Source organism: Cydia pomonella, chromosome 10, assembly GCF_033807575.1.
Source record: "Cydia pomonella isolate Wapato2018A chromosome 10, ilCydPomo1, whole genome shotgun sequence".
NCBI classification, from domain to species: Eukaryota; Metazoa; Arthropoda; class Insecta; order Lepidoptera; family Tortricidae; genus Cydia; species Cydia pomonella.
This window is the reverse complement of record NC_084712.1, coordinates 14,664,729-14,688,357: the sequence shown is the minus strand read 5'-3', so window position 1 is coordinate 14,688,357 and position 23,629 is coordinate 14,664,729. Positions and strand designations below refer to the sequence as shown.

Sequence of the window (23,629 nt, the reverse complement as noted above, 5' to 3'; positions counted from 1 at the left end):
TTCCAATAGTTATTTGTTTCCCAAGGGAGCAAAGTTGTTGTTTAACCGCTCGTACCAATATTGATACCCGAGCATGCGAAAGATCCCAAAATTGAACCACGAGCATAACAAGTGGTTCGAAAAGCGGAATCTTGAGAATCTTAAAGAGTTCAAGAATCTTGAGTATTGCGAGGGTTTCAAGGCACGAGGGTTAAACAAACTTTGTATGCGAGTGAAACACAAAAATTTTCACCACACCAACGCAAGGATAAGGAAAATACTAACAATGAAATACAAAAAATCAAACCGAATCACATCCCAATGATCGCAATAAAACTTTATCACTCAAAAACATCATTTAAAAGTCAATTCTACCAACTAACATAAGGAAACAACTTAAAATTTGCATCTGATTACTTTGCCCGACATGTGGATAAAATGCAACTTTCTCATTAGTTTTTGAACAATCAAGAGTTCCTTTACCAGTTGGCATGGTGAAAAAAAACTTTTTTTTCATAAGCCACAGTAAACATTTTGGTAACGTTTTTTTTGTGTCAACGTGTAGAATAAAATAAAAACGTTAATTTATATGTTTTTGTTTAACATCGTCTTCAAGACACTGAAAAACCGCTCCTTGCCCTTATTTTTCAGATTAGATTACCAGGTCATTACACTTTAAGTGTGTAATATATACCGAATGTGTCATCCCCATCAGTTACCTTGGTGAGACAAGGGTTTTCTTCCATTATTCACTGTATAAACAAATCAAAGGCACCTTGTTGCGATGGATTTGTGTTAACGTTAATGCGTAAACACGGGTGATTAGTTAGAGCGGTATTCGGATAGATTACAAGAAGCCATCCTTCAATTCTTGCCGCTCGATATATTTATATAAAACTGAGAAGGACCACGCGCACGAATTCATTTGCGCCCGACAGGCGCGCGTTGCCTTTGCTCGCAATAAAATTAAATAATTTTGCTAAAAAGTGACAGTGAATTACAATGGTGAGAAGTTGTGTATGTGTGTGTTGTGGTGTATCAATATTTGTGTTTTGCAACAAGTTGCAGGCGTGTTTTAGTGTGTTTTTGTATACATAAATTATTGTTTACAAACGTTTCTCTTAAGTATAATCACTAGGTTATAATTAAGTTTACCATACTTATAGTTAAAATGATACTGGACGTGAGTAAAATGAGACGCTTATGTAATAAAAACTCGCCATTTCGTGGAAAAGTGAGGGTATACAGTAGGAATATAAACCATTTACTCAAACCCGTTAATGTTTAATTAAGATATATTATATTGGTACCTATTTTATTTAAATTCGGTCACTTTTTACGGCAGGTTGAAAAAAATATTTTTGGTTATTATCTTAATACCCTCCTGTTATTGTTTGTTTACATTCTCAGCATCTAAAATCAACGTGAAAGACAGGCGTCAAAATTTAATTTTGAATTTTAAATTTCCACGGAATTTGCGCTTGAAATAAACAATACTCAAAACACATACGCGTTGTCATTGACAATGGCCATTATTGAACGGAGTACTTAGGTTAATTTACAGTCCTCAAAGCGCATGAGCGTTGTAAATAACGAAAATGTTCAGTTGTAGCCCTAGTTACATATCAACAGTGCCCAGATCTCATGCAATGTCATAAATCCAAAACGTAAACAAGCTTTCCAGGGTATTAAGACCTTTTAACCGACTGCAAAAAGAAGGTACTACCTAAGAAGGTACCTACTTGAGAAATTTATTAAACAAATTAATCCAACAAAACATGCTCAGAAGCTACTAAAAATCATATCATTACAAAGAACTACAGTTCCCCATCAATCAGATTTAACAAATGGTTTTTGTTGGTAATATGTACGTATTAGAAACAGTTTCCAAGTTACTTGACTTACCATAGATTCTGAAAGGTCGAAGTCTCTTAACTTATAACCAATACTTGATTAGTTTTGAGGCTATCCTTAGTTAGGGAAAGTACCTAATTCCAAATTATCTTTAAATAACTGATAAGTTTTTTATCCATGTAGTAGTAGGTACTAGATAGGTACAATTCGTTTCAGAGAAGTGCTTCCCGTTGGTTCCGTCACTATAAAACTGGAACTCTGGAATTATGAAATCCTTAAAATATATACATATTTTCGCACACAAAGTACCTATCAGCTCTATTGAAACTGGAAAATCCCAACCCATTTCGTATGTAAAATCAGGTAGCTATCTCATTATTATAATTCATTTCTTGTTGGTTTATCGTCTGTGGTGTACTTTATACACCAGTGTAATAATCGATAGATAATCATTATTATTTTGATTAGATTCGGTATTATCTCGTGCATTTTCCACGTGATGTGGTGCGCCACGATTTAATTCGGTCGGTAATCTAGCAATAATAATATAGAAACGTGACTAGGTATATTGTTTTCCTTTTATAACGTAAAACCTGGCGGGCTGGCTAGCTTAGTCGTATTATGTATTAGGTATATATTGCTTATAAACATTTTGTTACTTATTCCTTTTGTAGATGTAGTTAGTCAATAATTATTTTTATATTTTTTGCCATGTTATGGTCTTCATCAGCACTTTCACTTCACCAAATGATGCTTTCCCACAGAAAAAATCATGAGTTACTAAAAAGCACCCTAATCATTATGTATATTCCTTCGATTCCTCCAGGATCTAATAATCAGAGGGCCTACCGCGAAAACCTAAATACTAAAATTGCGGACATCTTTCTCTTTTACTCCGATTAAGACGTAATTAGAGTGATAGAGAAAAATTCCCGCAATTGACGGACTTCGACGGGACGGGACGATTTTCGTGGATATAGCCCTGAGGGCGTTGCCTCCCTGTGTTGCCTCCCTGTCACACTTACGTACGAATTTATAAGTATGACAGAGAGGCAAGACGTCGAACATGGTTTGCGGTCAACGAAAAATAATTATCTATAACGGTCCCGCCATTTTCGAGAATCAAGAACATATTAAGTACATAAAAATAATGAAAATCTCTACAAATGAGACAACCTCCTCCTTGAAAAGAATAAAAAAACTATAGGTACCTAATACTAGTCTTATAAATTACAGGTGTACATGAATCTAAGGTTGTTATAATAATATGCTTCAAAAATAACGCCATATAAATGACCATATGATAACGTAGGCCGGTAAATACCAACCGTAACCTCTTCAACGCGAAGTAATTACTTACTGAACTTCCTCTATTGTAGTTCACACGCTGTTTGAATGGGTGTTTATAATAATTATAATAATGGATATATTTATCTCCCACTCATATTCCTAATTTTCGTTTTTCAGTTGGTCTTTGTTTCTTGTTACTTAGGCTAATTATTATATAGACGTCTACCTATGTATTACAATATATACCTATGTATTACAATATACCTAGACGTCTACCTATGTATTACAATATACCTAGACGTCTACCTATGTATTACAATGTTTTTGATGAAGCCCTTGGTAATTCAAGATTTGGAATTCTTTGTTATGATTCCGTGTTATGCATTAAGAATCTACTTCCTTAGATAAAGTAAGGACGCTTAATACGACGAATTTTGTTAATTGGCCCGCCTGTTCCTATCTCTTGCGAAAATCGAAGTTAGTCAATTGCGGGCATTTTTCTCTATCGCTCTAATTACATCTTAGTGATAGTAAAAGAGAAAGATCCCCGCAATTAACGAATTTTGGCTTTCGCGGTAGGCCCTCTGTTCCTATATATTGCTATCCCGCCCATGATGCCAGCGATCAATGACACTGTGTGAGCGAGACAGATATATAATTATGCGCATGCGATAGAGATGGCGAGATGGGGAACAGGCGGGTCAATGTACGAAATTCTTCGTCCTTGGCTTTCTCACTTTAGTTTCATGTATGCCTTCTTGTCTAAGCATGTTTTTCAAGTCAGTTTATTTAGTACTGATAGTTATAACTAACCTATAGATGAACTAATGGTTGTAGCACTGCTGCGTTATGCTAATGGACACGGTTTAACATTTTTAATGAGTACCGTATATATAATGCCATCAAAAACATAACTTGTAAAAAAAAACAAGTCTCGCAACTCAGTTCTTCTACCATAAAAAGTAGTGAGATCCATGTAATACCAACTCGGTTAATTTATTCAGTCCCTACTTCAGGGACCTTCTGTCTTAAGGGACTCCCTTCGGTCGTGTTTTAATTTCCCATTTTTCGCACTGGTATCGTAAATAACTATTATATTTTGATATGGTCACTATAAGATGTTGTTAGGTTAGCTAATTACGTAATAACTTAAGACAGAAGGTCCCTTAAGTAGGGACTGAATAAACTTACCGAGTTAGTATTACATGGATCTCACTACTTTTTATGGTAGAAGAACTGAGGGAGTAGCGAGACTTGGTTTTTTTACAAGTTATGTTTTTGATGACATCTTATTTATTTTTGTAGATAGTCCTATTTTTTTTTTCGATACATATACAGGTACACTGATTCATTCGCTGCAAATGTAGCTTTGTTATCGTATACATTTATATAGGATTACAAGATTATTTATGCAGTTGGTGTATCTAGAAAACTGGACCGAAATTGCAAAATATTAGAGTTTTTCCTTGATCTATACACTAAACACTAATTGTAAATTTTAAGCTTCTATGTTTGCTAGAAGTGCCCTAGAGTTTTGATGATCGCAGATCAAGATTGTATGCAGAGATGCTACTGACTGTAGATACATTTTGTACGCATTCAGAGAATCTAGGAATGTTTTATATGACCTACGACATACTAAATATACCGTTTCATGCTTAACACTACCGCTTACTGTTGTCCGGCGTGTTTTATTTTAAGTACTAGTCATTATTTGCCATGTTGAAATGTTATCTTTGTTTACAATGTTTGCCAAGAAAAATTATTGCTCTCGACAAACCTTTATTTTATAGGTTAGTCATTTCATTACTGTACATACCTACCAGATACCAGCCTCGTCAAGAAGGAAAAAAGGAGAAAAGCAAAACATTATCAAATAAAACTACAAACAGCAGTCATACACTGTACATACAACAGTTTCGACGCTATAGGGTGAAACACGCATATTTAGGACACACATTCGTCATGTCATAAGATTCATAAGCTTCCCACCAGTTATATAGCTATGACTTAGGTCCCGTATACCTACTGTTGTGATTTCATGTTGCCTATGAATAGCTCGTGACGTTGCCAAATGTTATAATTGACTGCACCATGTTGAATTTGCCTGCAGGAAGCAGTGATATTCATCAATAGAATTCTTTACTATCGCTTTTGTAATCATCATATCTTATTAAAACAATTCCGGTTGATTGATAAGTTGGCCTCGGATATTGGATACAATCAAAAAACGTTGGAACAGTAACCCTAGAGGAGAACAGCGAAACGATTTAGAGAAGAGACCAAAACGGACTTACAGATTAAGAAAAATAAAGAAATATAGACCTGTACCAGTACCATGAGTCACTGACAGTGTCAAAACTGACATATACGCTATCGAGAACGTAATTAACTTTCTATACATCTCGCTTGCACTTATATGCTAGTACGAGCGAGACGCATAGAAAGTAAGTTACGTTCTCGATAGCGTTTATGTCAGTGCCGAACTGGTAGTAAGCACACGGGATTTATAGGCCCGTGAAATCCAAGGAGATACCAAAAATAATAATAAAATACTTTACTGTGCACTACAAAGAAAAATACATATTATAAACAAAGAAAGGACTTAAGTGAGTAGGTAACAACAGGCGGACTTATCGCTAAAATGCGATCTTTTCCTACGTATATATTTTTTAAACGCAATACAATTACGGAACGGGGGTACCTACGACTCTCATTCTCAGCAGTTTTCCTAATTGTCAGACAAGTTGACTATTTTCTACTGTTCATGAAGAATAGGAGAGCCAAATTAGATTTGACTTGCGTAAGAATATTTTTAATGCACACAGCCACGAGGCCATAGGCGATCTTCCCCATTAAATAATAAGTTATTGGTGACAACAGATATACTTAGGTAATGGTGGTAATACTGTTCCATAGCTTAGGTGTAAGTATATAAACTGTGCTCCTAGGTTTATATATACAGTGTGCAACAAAAATTGCGGGGATCCGCTTAAGATTCGGTATCGTATTCTATTTAGGAAAAAGCATGAAAAAAGTAGATTTTTTTTACACGAACAAATTTTGACCTGTTGTATGAAGGGTTGGTCGACTTAGACCACCTGCCCAATAGTAACAATCGTAAAAAAATATTTTCTTGTCCTTAAAGGGATCTCCACTACTTTTGTTACAGCCTGTATAATAAACATCGGAGCGATAACCTGCATAGTACTTTTGCAATTTCCTTATGTCTCACGCAATTTACTGAACACTACATCGCGGGCGCTAAACCATCGGCCTTTGTTTAAAACGACCTTCTGTTATACTTTACGTACAAGGTTCCAATTAGAACTGATACAAGATCACGGTTATAGACGCTCTAATATATTTAAGAACCATATTAAACTTGTTTTAATATGGTTTTGTGACATTGCGTTGGTACCATTCGTACTTTTATAATAAAGGCGGCTAAAAGTCAGATTTTGCTTTTCAGAATAACTACCTAGAACCTACGTACATTATTAAATTTCCATGTAATAGAAAATTGGTAAGTATAGAGATTTGGTTAATTCTTGATAAAAGAAAGCCAAGTCTAAATATTTGCGATGTCGTAAGCTAAGCTAAACATGTCGAATATTTTTTTTGTTTTTGTTAAGTATAGCATCAATATAACAAACTTACTCATACTGTATGATTAATACTATCGAATTTCATTAAAGTAAATATCTTAAAAAATAATAAAGCCTTATTCTTCATTTGTAGACCCTTCCAAATGATATATAAGTAAGTGATAATTAACTTATTATTTGCCTAAGTAAAATTAATTATACCTAGATAATTAATTATTGAGTAACGGTTTAATCTGAGATTTAATGAAAATAAATGTGTAAAGTGGTATTGGAATAGTCTATATTGATCGAGTTGTCTTCTTAATGATAATGACCCTTTATTGAATACTTACACCTACATGTTGCATTGAATTAATTCGAATTGCCAAATTCTCACATGACCGCACAAGTGTTTCGCAAGATCTTCTCATAGATGGAATGCGCAAAAACATCTAGTCGCCTTTCTATTATGACCATGAATAATGTGGAATCAAACTTTATTAGTACCTACCTATAATTAAAATAGTGTAATAACTGTTAGTATACGCACCGATTAGGTACATTGTGATTGGTTTTCAAACAAAAAGGTGTGTTTATTGAATAATATGCACTAGATACGTAAATATAATTACAAATATATAAATCCTACCGATGTACTTTGGATTACGTAACTCAATTTAACTCGTGTCCATTTAAATCACTCGTGTCGTTTTTTAATTTATCGCCACTCGTTGCGAATTTGCTATTTTTCGCACTTGTATCGTAATGTACTATAGTGTAGTGTGTCGTTCAAGTAACATCCCTAGTACGCAAAACGTTCAAGTTGATAAACAAGATCAAGTGCGGGTAGTTAGAAAAACTCGCACGGCTAGAAGATGTTGATGTCTAATAGCCAGTCTTCTCCAAGACCACGGGGACAATGCCGTCCTCGAAACGTCGGAGGAAAGGACTTTAATTTTTTTATTTCAACTCGCAGCCAAGCGAGGTTGCTGATTTTTTAAGCAACTGCTCCGTTTGTAAAGGATTTTGTTACAAAGAGAAACATTGAAAAAAAGTTCAATAGTCCCGACCGCTTTCCGCGTGACGTCAGGTTTCAAAATCAAAATTACGGTTTGTTCAATAATTAATTTTTCAAACACCACAAATAAAGTTGGAGCTATTAATCCTGGTACTACCTTTCCTCGGTAAGTACTCTTCGTCCTAAAATATATGTTAAGTATTTAATTAAAAAAACAATTTATATTGTTTCCGTGTATTATTTTCATGACAGGAGCTGGCGATTGCCTAAATTCTAATTATTGTTGTGATAGGGACTATAATGTATGGTAAACTTCTAAAACATCTACATTTTGTATCATTACATTGAAGTATCTAGCTACTTTTATATGTAGAATGTACAGCAAGCTGTAAAAGTACATGCCCATTTTATAAATTCATAAAGTAGGTTTGCACTTTTGCACCTGGGTGTAGGAAGCAACTTAGTTTGAAGATGGGTGATAAACGCAACACTTTAAAAAAATTTCAGAGCAAAGAGCAAGACAATGCCGCCTTTGACGCATTCCCGGAGGGTCCACCTCGTGGCCCGCCGCCCCCGGGAGGGCCTCCTGGGCCTCCACTAGCATTCAAACCACCACCACCTCTAGAAATTAACGATGAAAAGAAGGTATGTACCTACGGTGTGTGTTTGTTTTCAGGTAACGGTCCCTCAGAGTGTGATTTTATAAATGGTTTTATTTATACGTATTGTAGATATAAATAATAAATGTTATAGGACATCTTTACACAAATTGACTAAGTCCCTCAGTAAGCTCAATTAGGCTTGTGTTGTGGGTACTCATTCATCAGACAACGATGTATATAATATAGAAATACTGACATTCATACGAAATACGGATGTCGCAGCACTCGAGACAAATGCCCTTATCGGGATTCGAACCCAGAACCATCGGCTTCATAGGCAGGGTCACCACCGACAAAGTAAGGAATTTATGAATTATGTCTCTCGTTACCCGTAGCATCATTTCTCTATTTTTACCATAAAACTTATTACCAACTTGATTTTCTCTTCAAGTCCATCTTCATGTCATTTTTGGATATTTAGACGAAATTAAAGACGTGGAATCAATTATAGGGACAAAATTGATGTATGTATGTATAATTAATTTAATTTAGGACAACAAATGCTTAGAATAAAATTAAAAAACAAACAATTTTAATAACAAAACTTCCGTGAGACACAGACATATTAAATATATAAAACGGATCACTCACTTATTTAAAGTCGAAAACTGCTCTACATGTTTCGCTCAATATCGAGTAGCATCAACGGGAGCACGCGTTGGCGGACCGACGCAGACTGCGGGCTGCAGCTCGCAACCGATTGATAACTATAAGCGCGGACTATATATAGGACAGACTGGCCGAAACATTTTTACCAGATTATCCGAGTACTTAATACTTACTACGTATATAGTATGAAGAACAGGGATAGCCACTTAGCTAGGGCTCTGCGGTCATGCGGTAACCGGTGATGGAACACGTATTAGAGTCGGAGTCGACTCACTATATCAGTCTCGATAAAGCAAATTCGCAATTCATTGGTAAGTGATCTTTCCGGCCGATTTCGACCATGGCGACCACTTCGACTCCTAAAGTTAGCTCGGCACTAATGCGCCCGAAGATGGCTGACGTAGCCGATCTTCGAGGTTAAACCCCCTTGGACATTGAGGGTATGTGAGGACACCAGCTACGTAGTAGTAGTGAATGGACGCAGGCTGGCGTGTTTTCAGCTCGTCGCGTTTAGCGTTGAGGTCAACTTTACGTTGCTCCTCGACATCGTGCACATTAAGAGCAATGTCAATACCCTATATCAATACCCTAGTTCACACTCGTACTAATTACGCCGAAAATTTGGTTGTAATAAAGAGCTTATGTTTGTACCATATTTATGGTACTAATTACTTACAATTTTTTTTTGCCGTAATTAGTACAGTCAGCGTCAAATACTTTGTAGCAACCAAAGTAGCCAAATAGTTCGGTACACCATATATTTAGTATGGTGTACCGAACTATTTGGCCACTTTGACTGCTACAAAGTATTTGACGCTGACTGTACAAGTGATGTGAGCGAGAGTATCGATATTAAGAACTGGCAGTGACTAGAAAATCGTCAACACTGTGGGCATTATACTTCATGCCAAAGAGAATTTGAAATAGAGGTGGATTGTCAAAGAAAAATTTGTAGCCACAGTAAATTTACTGCCATCTTTCGACACATGATTAAAACTTATAGAACGCCATTGGAAAGAATTAAGGATCAAAGTCACTGCCAGTTCTTTGAAATATCGATACTCTAGCTCTTTCCAGTGAAAGAATAAGGATCAAATTCAAATGGCGTTCTATAAGTTTTAATCATGTGTCGAAAGATGGCAGTAAATTTACTGTAGCTACAAAATTGTCTTTCCTAGTTTTATATCCCGCTTCTCCTTAGCGCTCGGCAGTTATACGCATTGGACGCTGTTCGGCCTTTGGTGATTCGTTAGTTTAGTCGAGTAGCTTGTAAATAGTTAACGCCGACTGCTAATATACTGTCTCCTGTTGTGACGCCGTGTTTCACTTTGCTCCACACCGTACGCCCCACCTCTCCCGAAGAAACTTCTTCATATTCTGGCACATATCAGTATACTTATGTGTTAAATTTGTTAAATATCAAAAAGTGGCGCCATCTACTAGATCACAGGCCAAAGGTATGGCGGCATTGTTTCGAGCCGTGGCTACAAAATTTTCTTTGACAATCTACCTCTATTTTAAATTATCTTTGACCATGCTTAGGGCAACGATGCAGGTGACGCATAATATAAAAATAAAAAACTATGTAAACTTAGTTATGTGGCTAAAACGACAGTCAGACGGATACAAGGCCAAAAAAACAAAGATATTTACTTCTGCAAATATCGAAGCATTCTTAATCAGACACCTGACGAGATAAATCTGGCAATGACAAGTGTTGTTCCTCGGAAACGTGTTCGATCCTCAGAAACGTGCGTTCGTACAATTTAGTAAATTTTTGTAGTAACGTAAAACATTCATGAAATATCTACTTTTGATGAAATATAGGACGAAATAAATAGGAACGTGTTATTTATATTTTTTGTCCAGTTTCCTTTAAAAATTTTTTTAAATAAAGCTTTTATTTCTCGTATTTTTTTGTTATTTATTCAATTGCATGTAAATTATTGAATTATTTTATTTATTGAATGAAAAGCGATACACATACCTCGGCGTCCAAAGGGGGCCTCGAGGGCCTACCACGAAAACCGAAATTCGCAAATTGCGGGGATCTTTCTCTTTTACTCCAATGACAGAGAAATTCCACTTGTGCAATTTGCGAACTTCGATTTTCGCGGTTATAGCCCTGAGGGCCTACCGCGAACCACGTTCGACGTGTTGCCTCTCTGTCGCACTTGTAAATTCGTACTTAAGTCTGACAGGGAGGCAACCCGTCGAACGTGGTTCGCGGTAGGCCCTCAGGTCTCATAACTAGCCATTCTCACTACGCTCGGCCGGCAACCCCTTACTTCTCGGCCTCTGTAGTAATATACTATGTACGGTCTGACTATGTCGATCTACTCGTAAGAAGCTACTTATCCATTAATTAGAGCGACCATAAAGTCAATAAAAGATGATATTAAATTTTACTGACGCATTTGTATTATGGTGTCTTTGCACGTTATCGATAACGATATGTCTGGTTCCACAAATTCTTTAGATAAAACATTAGATAAGAACGATTATTTAACAAAAGGGCAATAAATTTTATTTAAAGATTGCCAAACAGGTACCTATTTCATAAAAACTCAGGTACCTAGAGTTTCCTCGATTTCTACAGAGTACAGAATCTCACCCCTTTCGAACAAAAAATATCATAATCCCGTCGCTTAAAGTCGCTTATAAATAAAATAAAAAATTAAACAATTGAAATGACTTTTAAAATTAATTAAATTAACAAATTATAAAACTGATAACATAGATTGGACTACCGCTTACAAAAAAGAACCGGAAATTAGAATTTGCGTATGAAGCCAATTTTTATTAAGTAAAAGTCCTAAGTAGTCTCTTTATTTCAGGAGGACCCAGAAGCAGATGTACCCCAGCGAGCAACATGGGGAAACCAGATAGAATTCCTTATGTCCTGTATAGCCACATCTGTGGGCCTTGGCAACGTATGGCGGTTCCCCTTCGTGGCGTACAATAACGGTGGTGGAGCCTTCCTCATACCTTACATTATAGTACTTTTCGTAATTGGTAAACCCATGTACTACCTTGAATGTGCAATGGGCCAGTTCAGCACAAGAAATTCTGTGAAGATTTGGGCACTGTCGCCTGCAATGAAAGGTTAGTACTTTTAATAGTCGTAATCAGCATAGATAAATGAAAATAAAAAGAAAATATACGGTATTCTGGCGATGTGAACCTGATGGAGTCAAAAAAGTTGAATAGAATAATTCTTTTTTATATATACATATTAATTATAATATATACTGAATTATCGACTATTGGGTAAGATTATCATATCATGGACTTTAGTGATTGGCTAATACTTTTCTGCTGACAGCTCTCAGACATTTCGATTCGGTTAACTGAGATAAGTATTTAGTTAGTTAATTATATTGAAATAAGTAGTAGTAGTAGTAAAACACTTTATTGTAAGAAAACAAAAAACAAAACAGGAAATAACACACATCATTAGTACAAAGGCGAACTAATCCCTAAGGAATCTCTTCCAGTTAACCTTAAGTATATCTATCTATACCTTTATATGTAGGATCATGTGTTATCTTTCTAGGAACGGGCTACGCACAGGCCCTGGGCACGAGCCTCATCTTGTCTTACTACGTGTCGATCATCGCACTGTGCCTGTACTACCTGGTGTTCAGCTTCCAAGGGACACTGCCGTGGGCGGTGTGCGACGAGGCCTGGACCGACGTGCTGTGCGTGCCATCCGGTCAGACCGGCGATGATATCCATGTTGAGAACGGCACGAGCAGTGCCGAACTATTTTTTCTGTAAGTTTTTTCTAAAATTTACAATTTATATTCCATAGTTGCTAGAAAAAACCGGCCAAGTGCGAGTCGGACTCGCACAGGAAGGGTTCGGTACCATTATCTATAAAAACGATCACCCATCCAAGTACTGACCCCGCCCGACGTTGCTTAACTTCGGTGATTGGATGAGAACCTCGAGATTGGAAAGAAATATGTATTTTATTCCGTTTGTTGACTCCGCTGTCCGTCCGTCCGTCCGTCTGTCACCATGGCTGTATCTCATGGTGCCGCTATAGCAACAATTAGTATTTGTTGCTATAGAGGCAGTTTATTTTATTGTATACAATTTTGCATGATATAGCAAATAAAGAAACAAACAAGAAACAAACAAACAGAAATACATAATGTATCGAAATTTCAACTGGCTAACTATCACGGTTCATGAGATACAGCCATGGTGACAGACGGACGGACGGACGGAGAGCGGAGTCTCAGTAATTAGGGTCCCGTTTGACCCTGGGTACGGAACCCTAAAAAGACTAAATAAATAACTCTATCAGCTTGCTTAATATAGTCGATGTAAAGGACATTCTGGATATTAAATAAGTTGTTAATTTCTTTTTACAGGAGGACAGTGATACAACAGAAGGAAACCCTTGCTGGTGGTCTTGGTTAGTACATGAATTGGCAACTTTAGCATATTTTTAGCAAAATTATTGTTAATCCATTAAAAACGTTACCCTTAGATGGATTATTGTTAAAGGAGCTTAAAAAAATTCAATTTAGCACCAATTAGGTATTTCGCGAAATCGAATAATATACCTACGAGGACTGATTAGGTTATTGTGATCTCCATATATGCCCAGGCCCACCAGAATTAGATAGTTTTTTTTGATATATGGAAATAGAAATATTGTATTCGTAAGCATAAAAACAGAAGAGAAAATTATTCATTTGATATATCTAAGTACCAGGCATCGGAGTTTTTTATCGCACGGTAAGACTGATAGCGAGCTATGGAGTCGATATTAGCAATAAAATTCAACTCATTAATACTCATACTCATTCATTTATTTAATTAGTGATTTTAATTTTACAATAACAAGAATGTTTGTAAGCTAATCTTTAATTTTGTCTTTCAGGACATAAATATTACAAATGAGAATAAGGACCATTTTTTTGTACTGATTAATTTATGTTAATATTATTTTTACCTCTTTTAATAAAGGTACATATTGTTTTTTTTAAGAAATTTCGTAATTTAATTAATACAAAAAATGGTAATATTTTTTTTTCATTCCATGCCATTGACGTTTCAGGCCAATCTTGTTTAACAAAAATAACTTGAATCCCAATAAACAAAAAATATATATCTTCTTAGCTTAGAATATCTCGTTATAATTGACACAAATCACCAAAATAAATATTATTATGTAATAAAAATTAAAATAAATTTTAATAGCGTTGAGTTTCATTATGTAAAACGGAACCAACTCAATTGCAATAGTTTGATTCTACTTATCGACCGGATCAATTCCGCTCGGGACAATGCATTTCAGTCGCATCCGATTTTATAGGTTTAGGTACTTAAAAATATAAATCATCACAATTAGAATCGATTGTATGACCTTTGCAGATTTAATCGAGAAACGTAAAAAATCGTTTCTAATGTGCATCGTCACAATCCTATAATTCAGGGGTGTAGCTACCGCCGTATCTGCCGTATCAATTATACGGGGCCCTCAGGCCACGGGGACCCCCAACACTTTTTCTTTAACTAATTTGAAGTTCAATGTGGTTGCAGGCCTCCCGATCTGGTACCTAGTGCTGTTCCTACTGTTATCCTGGGTGATCATCTTCTTGATCGTCGCACGCGGAGTCAAGAGCTCCGGCAAGGCCGCTTACTTCCTCGCCATCTTCCCCTACATCGTCATGATTATTCTGTTGATTAGGTACCAGATATGCTATTTTTAAAATACAAAATGAATATTTACAAATTGGATTTTTAAAGTGCTATTTTTAGGTAGGCTTGTTACAAAAATAATTCAGTCAAGTTTTTCATTCGTTTTGCACATAAAGATACGGCGTGGTATAACTACAATTTTATTAACACTGTGGTTATAACAAGATGCTAGAAAATATAATATACCTATCCATAGTTACCATTGCTGCGCGCACTAATCACGGTTTCCTCTAAAAATTACATGCGTATGGCTTATATTATTATATATATTCGGATTCAATTATGGATAAATTAGTGCAAGTAATAGGTACTTTATTTAAACACCGATTTGATTGAATTTGAAATCACGTAGAACGACTTTATTTCCTGGTATTTTTATTCTTATGTTGTGTAAATATGTATATATTCTGTAACATGGTCGTCACCTTTTTTAATGTGATTAAATTTTAGTTTTTTTTATAAGGTTTTTATGTTTAGTACTTATTTGTGAGATATTATTATTACTTCTAAACTATTTACTTAAAACCGGTGCCTTATGTACCTTTCAAATTCTTTTCATGAGTGTTTTTTACGTCATGGTTATTTTGCTCACAATCAAAACAAAAATGATGCAAAAATTATATTGCAGAATTCTACCCAAAAGTTTTATTTACTATTTAACTATATCATAATATTATCAAATTAAAAGTTATTAATGTCATTTTCAGTACTAGCACCTTGGATGGAGCCGGGACGGGAATTTTGTTCTTCTTAACTCCTCAGTGGGATAAACTCATCGAACTAAATGTAAGGATCAACTCCTAATAAAAACTGTTCTCGGTGAGCTACTTATCCAAACAAAACAGTAAGGGGGAAATTTGAAACTATTCAACATTATGACACGGCAGTCTTAAAAGGAAAGTGGATTACCGCTTCTCCATACAAACGCAGTCCCTATTTTATTTTCTAACTGTTTAAATTAGCTTGCTAAGTTGAACTCTGAAAAAAGTTAAAAGAACCAACAGGCAACCGCCTGTAGATACCTACTTTCATAATACTAACTAGCTAGAGAATAAAAGTCAAGTCATCGTAATCGAACGAGCGAGCGAAGCAAAGCGAAGTTCCTACATTTAACTTGGAACACACGGCTGGCTACTAGGGGCACGGCCCGGCATTTCGATGTTTTTAAACGGAACTATCAGAGGATAGTTTGTTACGCAATTACTTAAGTAAATTTGTTCTAATTCTATAAAGAAATTCGGTGAACGTGTAGCTGATTAAATTATGAGCAGGCTCAATCAAGGGGTTATGGAGCTACGAGTAGAAGAGCCTAGAAGATCCAAAAGCTATTTATGAGGGGTCTTGCTATAATGGTCAACTCCTTCACTAGAAGCGCGATTTCAGCTGACGGGTAACTTAAATTATTAAATTCCAAAGTACCTGTCTATCTGTTTTTAACAAATCAGTTGTACTGTTAGCGATCGCAATTGCATGTTTTTCAGCTCGCTTTTAATCGTCGGATGCATAAAACGGGTAATTCAGAATGTAGCAATCCAGGATTACCCTTCCGCAGAGATTCTCATTATCTACCCTAGAGTGTCCTTCTATGTCGCTCCAGCCGTTGCGTAAATACTTACGTGCACGACGCTCGCGCGCACCTAGTTGACTCCGGCCGGCCGCCTATGCAGACGCGTGTCCCATATAACTTTTAATACAAAACGGTGGTCAATCATGGACAAAGTTCGCCTACATTGATTTTATCCTTATTTTATTACAGAATTTCCACATTTTTAGGGTTCCGTACCCAAAGGGTAAAACGGGACCCTATTACTAAGACTCCGCTGTCCGTCCGTCTGTCACTAGGCTGTATCTCATGAACTGTGATAACTAGACGGTTGAAATTTTCACAGAAGATGTATTTCTGTTGCCGCTATAACAACAATTACTAAAAAGTACGGAACCCTCGGTGGGCGAGTCCGACTCGTACTTGTCCGGTTTTTTTTATTCAATCACCTTGAAAGTTAAATAGATGTCTATGAATCTACTTTATAGAATTTTAGACAAACCGCGAGTTCTCAGTTCGGGCGAACTACTAGTTATATTACAGTAACATTAAGTTAACACGCTTAATTGTGCCATTTGTGCTATATCTACTGCGGCCTTTACGATGTAATGTGGGACAAACCTATAAACGTCAAGTTTTAGCCACAAGTTTCATTAGAATTATTTATATCTAGCCCACTACACCTGATATTTCACCAACTTGTCAATTGACACCTGACATTCACAACATATAGACATTTGTCGGTCGGTAAGTACCTAAAGATGGCACATACAAGCGTCAATGTTCGCTTTTCAGGACCAGCGACGTACGGTAAAGTGTCATCGTCAGGTGTCAATTGTCGGCGTGGTGAATTGGCGCTTAATAGTGTATGTTTGATACCTAGGTGTGGTACGCAGCCGTAACGCAGGTGTTCTTCTCTCTCTCCGTGTGCACAGGATGTATGATTATGTTCTCTTCATACAACGGCTTCAGACAAAACGTTTACAGGTAAGTGCAATTACACATTAAAATCAATAAGATGACTAGTTTATGACAGTTCAACACATTTGGAATTTGAGTTTATTACTAAGTAAATTTTATAATAATAACAAAAAGTTACAACGGGTTTATTACTTTCTTAAAAGTGTATTTGGTTTTATATTGCCTAAGTTTGAGTTTTACCGTGAAAGAACAGCAAAGTAAAAATTAATGTTGGCTCTCTTTATATGCTTTTGTTTTACTTGCAATGTTCGTAATATTCGTATCAGTCTAGTAAATAGAAAAGACTGACAACCCCGAGAAAATCGTCATTGTTATTTTCTTCTTCTACGGCTATAATATGATATGCTGTAATGGTAAATTATGTATTCACCAGTGAAAGAGCCCTTGAGGCCTATTTGCAAAAAATATTTGAATAATGGAATTTTGCCACGATGAACACTAAATGAATAGCAATAATGGCGACACTAAGACAAGTTTAAAACTTCATCGTCTTTTACAGAGACGCCATGATCGTTACAACCCTGGACACCTTCACGAGTCTGCTCTCCGGTATCACCATCTTCGGCATCCTGGGGAACCTGGCGTACGTGCTGGGCCGCGATGTGGAGGACGTGGTTGGTGAAGGTGGTACGGGCCTGGCGTTCATATCCTATCCTGACGCTATCGCGAAAACACCCCTGCCTCAGGTACAATGGAAAATTTTTTTACGTGAAAACTTAGTTTTTCTTGCAGGCGAGGCTTGGAGGCGATCCGAAAAAACAAATGAAGCTAGAAAGTACCACCATTTTGTATTAGTTCTCGAAATTCCTCTCCAACGGTTGTACATATTTAAATAGAATATGTACCTACCTATTACTAAGCTATTAGCGTACAAAATTGGTAATAGCGTAGCTTCTCGTAAATATCCAGAATATATGTGTATATCTGCATTCATAACCCATTTTCAATTACTCGGGGCTATTTAGAACGAAGACCTCAAGAGCTCTTAATCTGAATATTTTCTACTATATTAACAGTAGCAATGAGAATTTGAAATAGAGGTGGATTGTCAAATTACACTTTGTAGCCACAGTAACTTTAGGCCAAAGGTATGGCGCCATCACTCGAAAAGATGCCGTCATATCTTGGCCTATGCTTTAGTACTCGTAGATAGCGCCACTTTTTGATATTTAACACATACTTATCAGTCAAAGAATAAGGTACAAAGGCAAATGCCATTCTAAAAGTTTCAATCATGTGTTGAAATATGGCAGTAAATTCTGTGGCTACAAAGTTTACTTTGACAATCCACCTCAAAAATCAAATCAAATCAAATTCTCTTTGATAGTAGGAACAAGTTTTTTACACAGGTATAAAGTATGTGGACTTAAAGCATTTAAAAGTATTTATTTATAAAGCATTTAGTTTTCAAAATGCCAAATAGTCTCATGGGGTCTGAATACCCCACTTTATTAAAAGAGCTGTCATGTGTGATGTATGTAAATGCATGTAATTTGCAGTTGTTCTCAGTACTGTTCTTCCTGATGATGGCGGTGCTGGGCGTGGGCTCGGCCGTGGCCATGTTGTCGGCCGTCAACACTGTGCTGCTGGACACCTTCCCGCGCGTGCCCACCATTGTCATATCGGCATGCTGCTGCACGGTTGGATTCGCCGTCGGCCTTATCTATGTCACTCCTGTAAGTTGCGTTTTATGTCCTAAATTGAGAACACTTCACGGGGCATACCAGAACACTTCTGATAAAGCTGAGAAGCCGATATTTGGCATGATATCGCTTAACAATTAATTTTAGCCTTAAAAAGGTAAAAACAGTATAAAATAAAGATTTCTGAAGATTACTAAGGTAGCACCTTTTTGTGGAATGCCCCAAATGCATTTCTTGAAGATCATAAAAACATAAGTCTTTACTTTGAATAATTCTTTGCTCTATGCTAAGTTTGCATTGTCAGTGCACTTTGGCATGCAGACTCAGCGTAGACGAACTGTAAGCTTATGTTATTGTGGTAAGAATTGCAAGTACTTCATGAGTTAACCTACATTAATTGTTTTCAGGGCGGTCAATGGGTGTTGGAGCTTATAGATCACTTTGGCGGAACGTTCTTGATACTGTTCACTGGTATTGTTGAAGTCGTCGGAATTATCTGGCTTTACGGTAAGTAATATTTCAACGTCATTGCATCCTTCAACTCATCATTAGGTTCCTTATTGTGTCAGATCTGCTGTGTTTAGGGTTTTGTAGTCAACTATCCCTTATATTATAGTTTCGCCATATTTTTGTCTGTCTGTTCGACCGCGGCTTAATTTTGTTATCTATCCTATATGTAGGTATATTGCAGGAATACAAGAACATATCGCTTTTACAATCAAATTAGGGCGGTCTTTTGTTATCTGCAGCGCTGTCTGACCTTGATAATCGTCATAATCAATTTAAAACCTTATCTGTGTTAGATTTTAGGATGACGAATTTATTTTGCAAAGTCATTTTATCCATGTGAAATTGTATAAAAAATGTTTAAGCAATTGATTTACCTACTTTTAAACATATTATGGTTAAGGCGAAGAATTAATTTAACAGTATTATTCCTAGTGTTCTCACATTCATTGAACACTAGGTTGCCCATTTAGCGCTAGTCACGCCTTCTTAACGCGTTTTCACAACTTACCAGGAAAATTGTTATCGGCTAGAACGTAGGGTTACAAGCGTAGCTTAGCAGCAAGTCAGCATAACGTTGATACGGACTACGGTGTAGACCACCCTGAACACCTGCGCACCGTATGCTTTATTACTATTATGATTCAGTATCGTTTATGAACCGTAAAATTCTTTCCGTTCCGTTGCGATGCGGGCCGTTTGGTGGAAATAGTCCTTTAGCCTAAAAAAATAGTAATAATATATCGGTATGCATATTGGCAGTGATATTCAAATTTTAAGAATATGTTCAAGATTTGATATTGTTGTGATACAACATTGACAAGAGTTAGATACGGCGACACAACGTTTTAAAAAGTCGTAGCGCTTTTTATGGATCACAATATATATACTTACTTTACTCTTTGATCACAATACAGCCGCCATAAATTTATTTAGCAATCTTGAGGTCTTGCTCGAGGGACTTCAGCGAATCTTGAGTTTTTGACTTTCGCTCGATTAAAAAAAATCACAAACAGGTCTATAATGCACTTTAGGCAATTACCTATAATACATCCCATACAGGGATAAGTTCGCCTTTGTTGTATTTAATTTACTCTGTAACTGTATTTTTCGTGTTTTTATTTTTATGTACAATAAAGTATATACATACATACATTTTGCACAAAAGCTAAATATATGAAATTGCTTCAAAAATCGGCGATTACGTTTTTAATTATTAAAACACCCAAATATTTAAATTCAAAATACAAGATATCCGCGGCCCCGAGCACGGACATCCATCTCACTCACGCTTACGGTCAGTGAGAGTGAGAGAATAACACGGACTTACGGGGCCTTAAATAAGAATGCTTGCACCAATCAACGCGCAGGATCGTATATCAAATCCATTACAGACTTTGAAATCAGATTCCTGCTTTGGGTCATGCGCAATGCTACAGCGTAGCAGAGAGTAATCCTAGTAGAAGTTTTATCAGATTTTATCATTATTCGTATCAGATGAGCGTTTAAAGTGATATTATATTAACATACAATTTAGCATTTGACGAAGCTTGTTGCGGAATTCATGGGTTGTTATAGTATTAATGTAGAATAAGTTTGTGACGATGCTTGTTATGATAGATTTCTCATTTTGAGATAACACAGTTAAGTTATATTTTCAAAATGACATGTGACTGACACTAAGCCTATTTACATTCCACAGGTCTAGAGAACGTGTGCCTCGACATCGAGTTCATGCTGGGCCTCAAGACCGGCATCTACTGGCGGTGGTGCTGGGGCATCCTCACTCCTGCCATGATGATCGTGGTCTTCATATACGCCTTAGTAAATAATAATTTCGGCGGCGCTGCCTTCCCGGATATTGCGATCTGTAAGTTAAAGCCTTTAACGGCCTCCTACCTTAGTCTGTAGTGACTCTGAAGCAGGAGATCCCGGGTTTCGAATCCTGGTAAGGGCATTTATTTGTGAGTTTAACACAAATATTTGTTCCTCAGTTATATGTGTTTTCTGTTTATGAGAATTAATGTATATCGTCTTATAGTACCCACAAGCGTTATTGAGCTTACTTTTTTTTATATACTACGTCGGTGGCAAACAAGCATACGGCCCGCCTGATGGTAAGCAGTCTCCGTAGCCTATGTACGCCTGCAACTCCAGAGAAGTTACATGCGCGTTGCCGACCCTAAAATCCCCCCCCCCTCGTTGAGTTCTGTCAACCTTACCTACCGGCAGGAATACAAAACTATGAGTAGGGTCTAGTTATTTGGCTGCGGTTTTCTGTAAGGTGGAGGTACTTCCCCAGTTGGGCTTTGCTCTAGATCTGGAATGACATCCACTGACTGTGCCCTACCACACAAAGCAAGATGACATTCACAATGCCCATACCTCTTTTTTTGGACGTAGTTTAAGGACGTCCCGGGTCCTTATACATTGTTACTGTGGGATTAGGTCGATTTGTGTAAAATTGTCCTATAATTATATTTATGTATTTATATTTTTAAATTACCTATTGGAACCGGATACCTACCAATGGACTAAAGTCACTATGGGGTGAAAGGAGTTTTGGCCAAGATAGGACTCTCTTACAGTAAAACACTTGGTACACGTACAGTATGAATATCAGACCCTTGCCAGCAAGGACCAGAAAATTGCTTCGTTTGATTAATATTTTACATAGGGAGCCCTATTTAAAAGTTAACAAATTTTTAAGATAAAATAAGTATTGGGTCAAAGTTATTGTGAGTACGAATACGTTGAGTTCAACCCTGACAAGATGGCCCTGGCCTACTTGACACTTGACACGGGACTGCCGATTTGCAGCGCCATCGCCACCCAATCTCTTGCCAAAGAGGCATTGATTATGGAAGAGGTGTAAAATTTTAAGAAAAAACGGGAAAAAACTAGATGGCGCTATATGTTTGGTGGTAAACACATTTATTGTCAAACGTCAGTCTAAATCGGAGGCACAGTTTTCCATATACTTTTCACCTTTTCTGCTATTAACGCTGTTATCAACATCCTTCTTGTATGCGAATATGTGTATACTTATTTGATTTTCCGTAATAAGTTAATTATCTTTATATAGCCTATATAGTAATCACAAACTTGTTAATATTTACAAGAAAACACATTAATCAAACTAAAAAAAATTAACTGTCATTATTTTTCAGCTTTGGGGTACGTCATTCTTTTCATTGGCATTGCAATGGTTCCCCTCTTCATCGGTTTAACAATGTACAAGTACAGAACTGGAAACTTTATCAAGGTACGTAAACACAATGCATGTTTCGTTTTATCTCTTTTTATATTATAGAAAGAAGGAAAAGCCTGAAAAAAAAAAATATTTCCTCAAATATGCAAAATTGGTCTAAAACCGGCTGCAACATAGGTTACCTAATGTTTACCTGACATACTCTAAGTATATATGTTCGAATTATTTAATAACAAACAGATTTTGAAAAACTAACAGAAATAATTATGGCATTGTGAAAGAACATTTCTATCCTGTAACGGCAAAACAGCGTATCTTAATTAAATATCACATATGTCCTATCTAGAATCTAGATAAGTACGCTGTTTTACCGAAACAGGGCAGCCTTGAGCACTCCCTACTTGCAGAATAAATTGCGAATATCGCTCTTGCCTCTTGCTTATGTATTATTAGAATGATAAAGGGACAGGTAACGAATGTTCTATGTTCGCGCTGGGCCCTCTATTTAAAGAAAAGACCTGTCGGCAGCATAATTTTATATAGGAAATGAAATTGAGAATAACATTTTCCGTTTACAGACGATCAAACTAGCCTTTACCAAAAAGCCATCGTGGGGCCCCAGGGACAAGGCCACGAGGCAGGAATGGGCCCTCTTCAAGGCGGAGGCCAAGGAGGCGAGGAAGAAACGCACCACGAACAAGGTCAAACACATAGGCCTCAGTTTATTAGGCACCTACAGAAGAGGAGTTTAACTTACGATAAAATTAATGTAGTTTATAATTTATTTATTGTACATATTTTCAAAGACAATGACAAATTAAATATACGAGTTTTGATATTATTGCTTTATGATTATCTACCTGTCCTTTAGCAGCCGATCTTGAGTGTCGGATTTTGTCTTAAATACGGGCGTCCTTGTTGTTAAGGGCGACAATATTAAAAACACGTTTTAACATTCCTACTTAATTTGGTCGGGTTCATTGTTACCAACAAAATAGGACTTTTTAGAAGTATGCAGAAAGGAAAA

At 36.6% G+C, this 23,629-nt stretch overlaps 1 protein-coding gene across 5 annotated transcripts; it reads left to right on the top strand.

Moving 5' to 3' along the window:
- Positions 1–846: 846 nt before the first annotated feature.
- On the top strand, positions 847–23,443 carry LOC133522217 (sodium-dependent nutrient amino acid transporter 1-like). 5 transcript variants are annotated; one of them, XM_061857466.1, is made up of 14 exons: positions 847–984; positions 8,236–8,373; positions 11,837–12,104; positions 12,556–12,775; positions 13,382–13,425; positions 14,559–14,706; positions 15,425–15,503; positions 17,144–17,247; positions 17,741–17,927; positions 18,741–18,917; positions 19,292–19,391; positions 21,094–21,261; positions 22,562–22,656; positions 23,181–23,443. In XM_061857466.1, the coding sequence occupies exons 1-14, from the start codon at positions 982–984 to the stop codon at positions 23,352–23,354; spliced, it is 1,905 nt and encodes a 634-aa protein (XP_061713450.1). In that variant the 5' UTR covers positions 847–981; the 3' UTR covers positions 23,355–23,443. The 5 variants fall into 5 exon arrangements, with proteins under 5 accessions (XP_061713450.1, XP_061713448.1, XP_061713446.1 ...); XM_061857464.1 differs by having other exon boundaries at positions 881–996; positions 11,840–12,104; XM_061857462.1 differs by having other exon boundaries at positions 882–996.
- Positions 23,444–23,629: the final 186 nt, after the last annotated feature.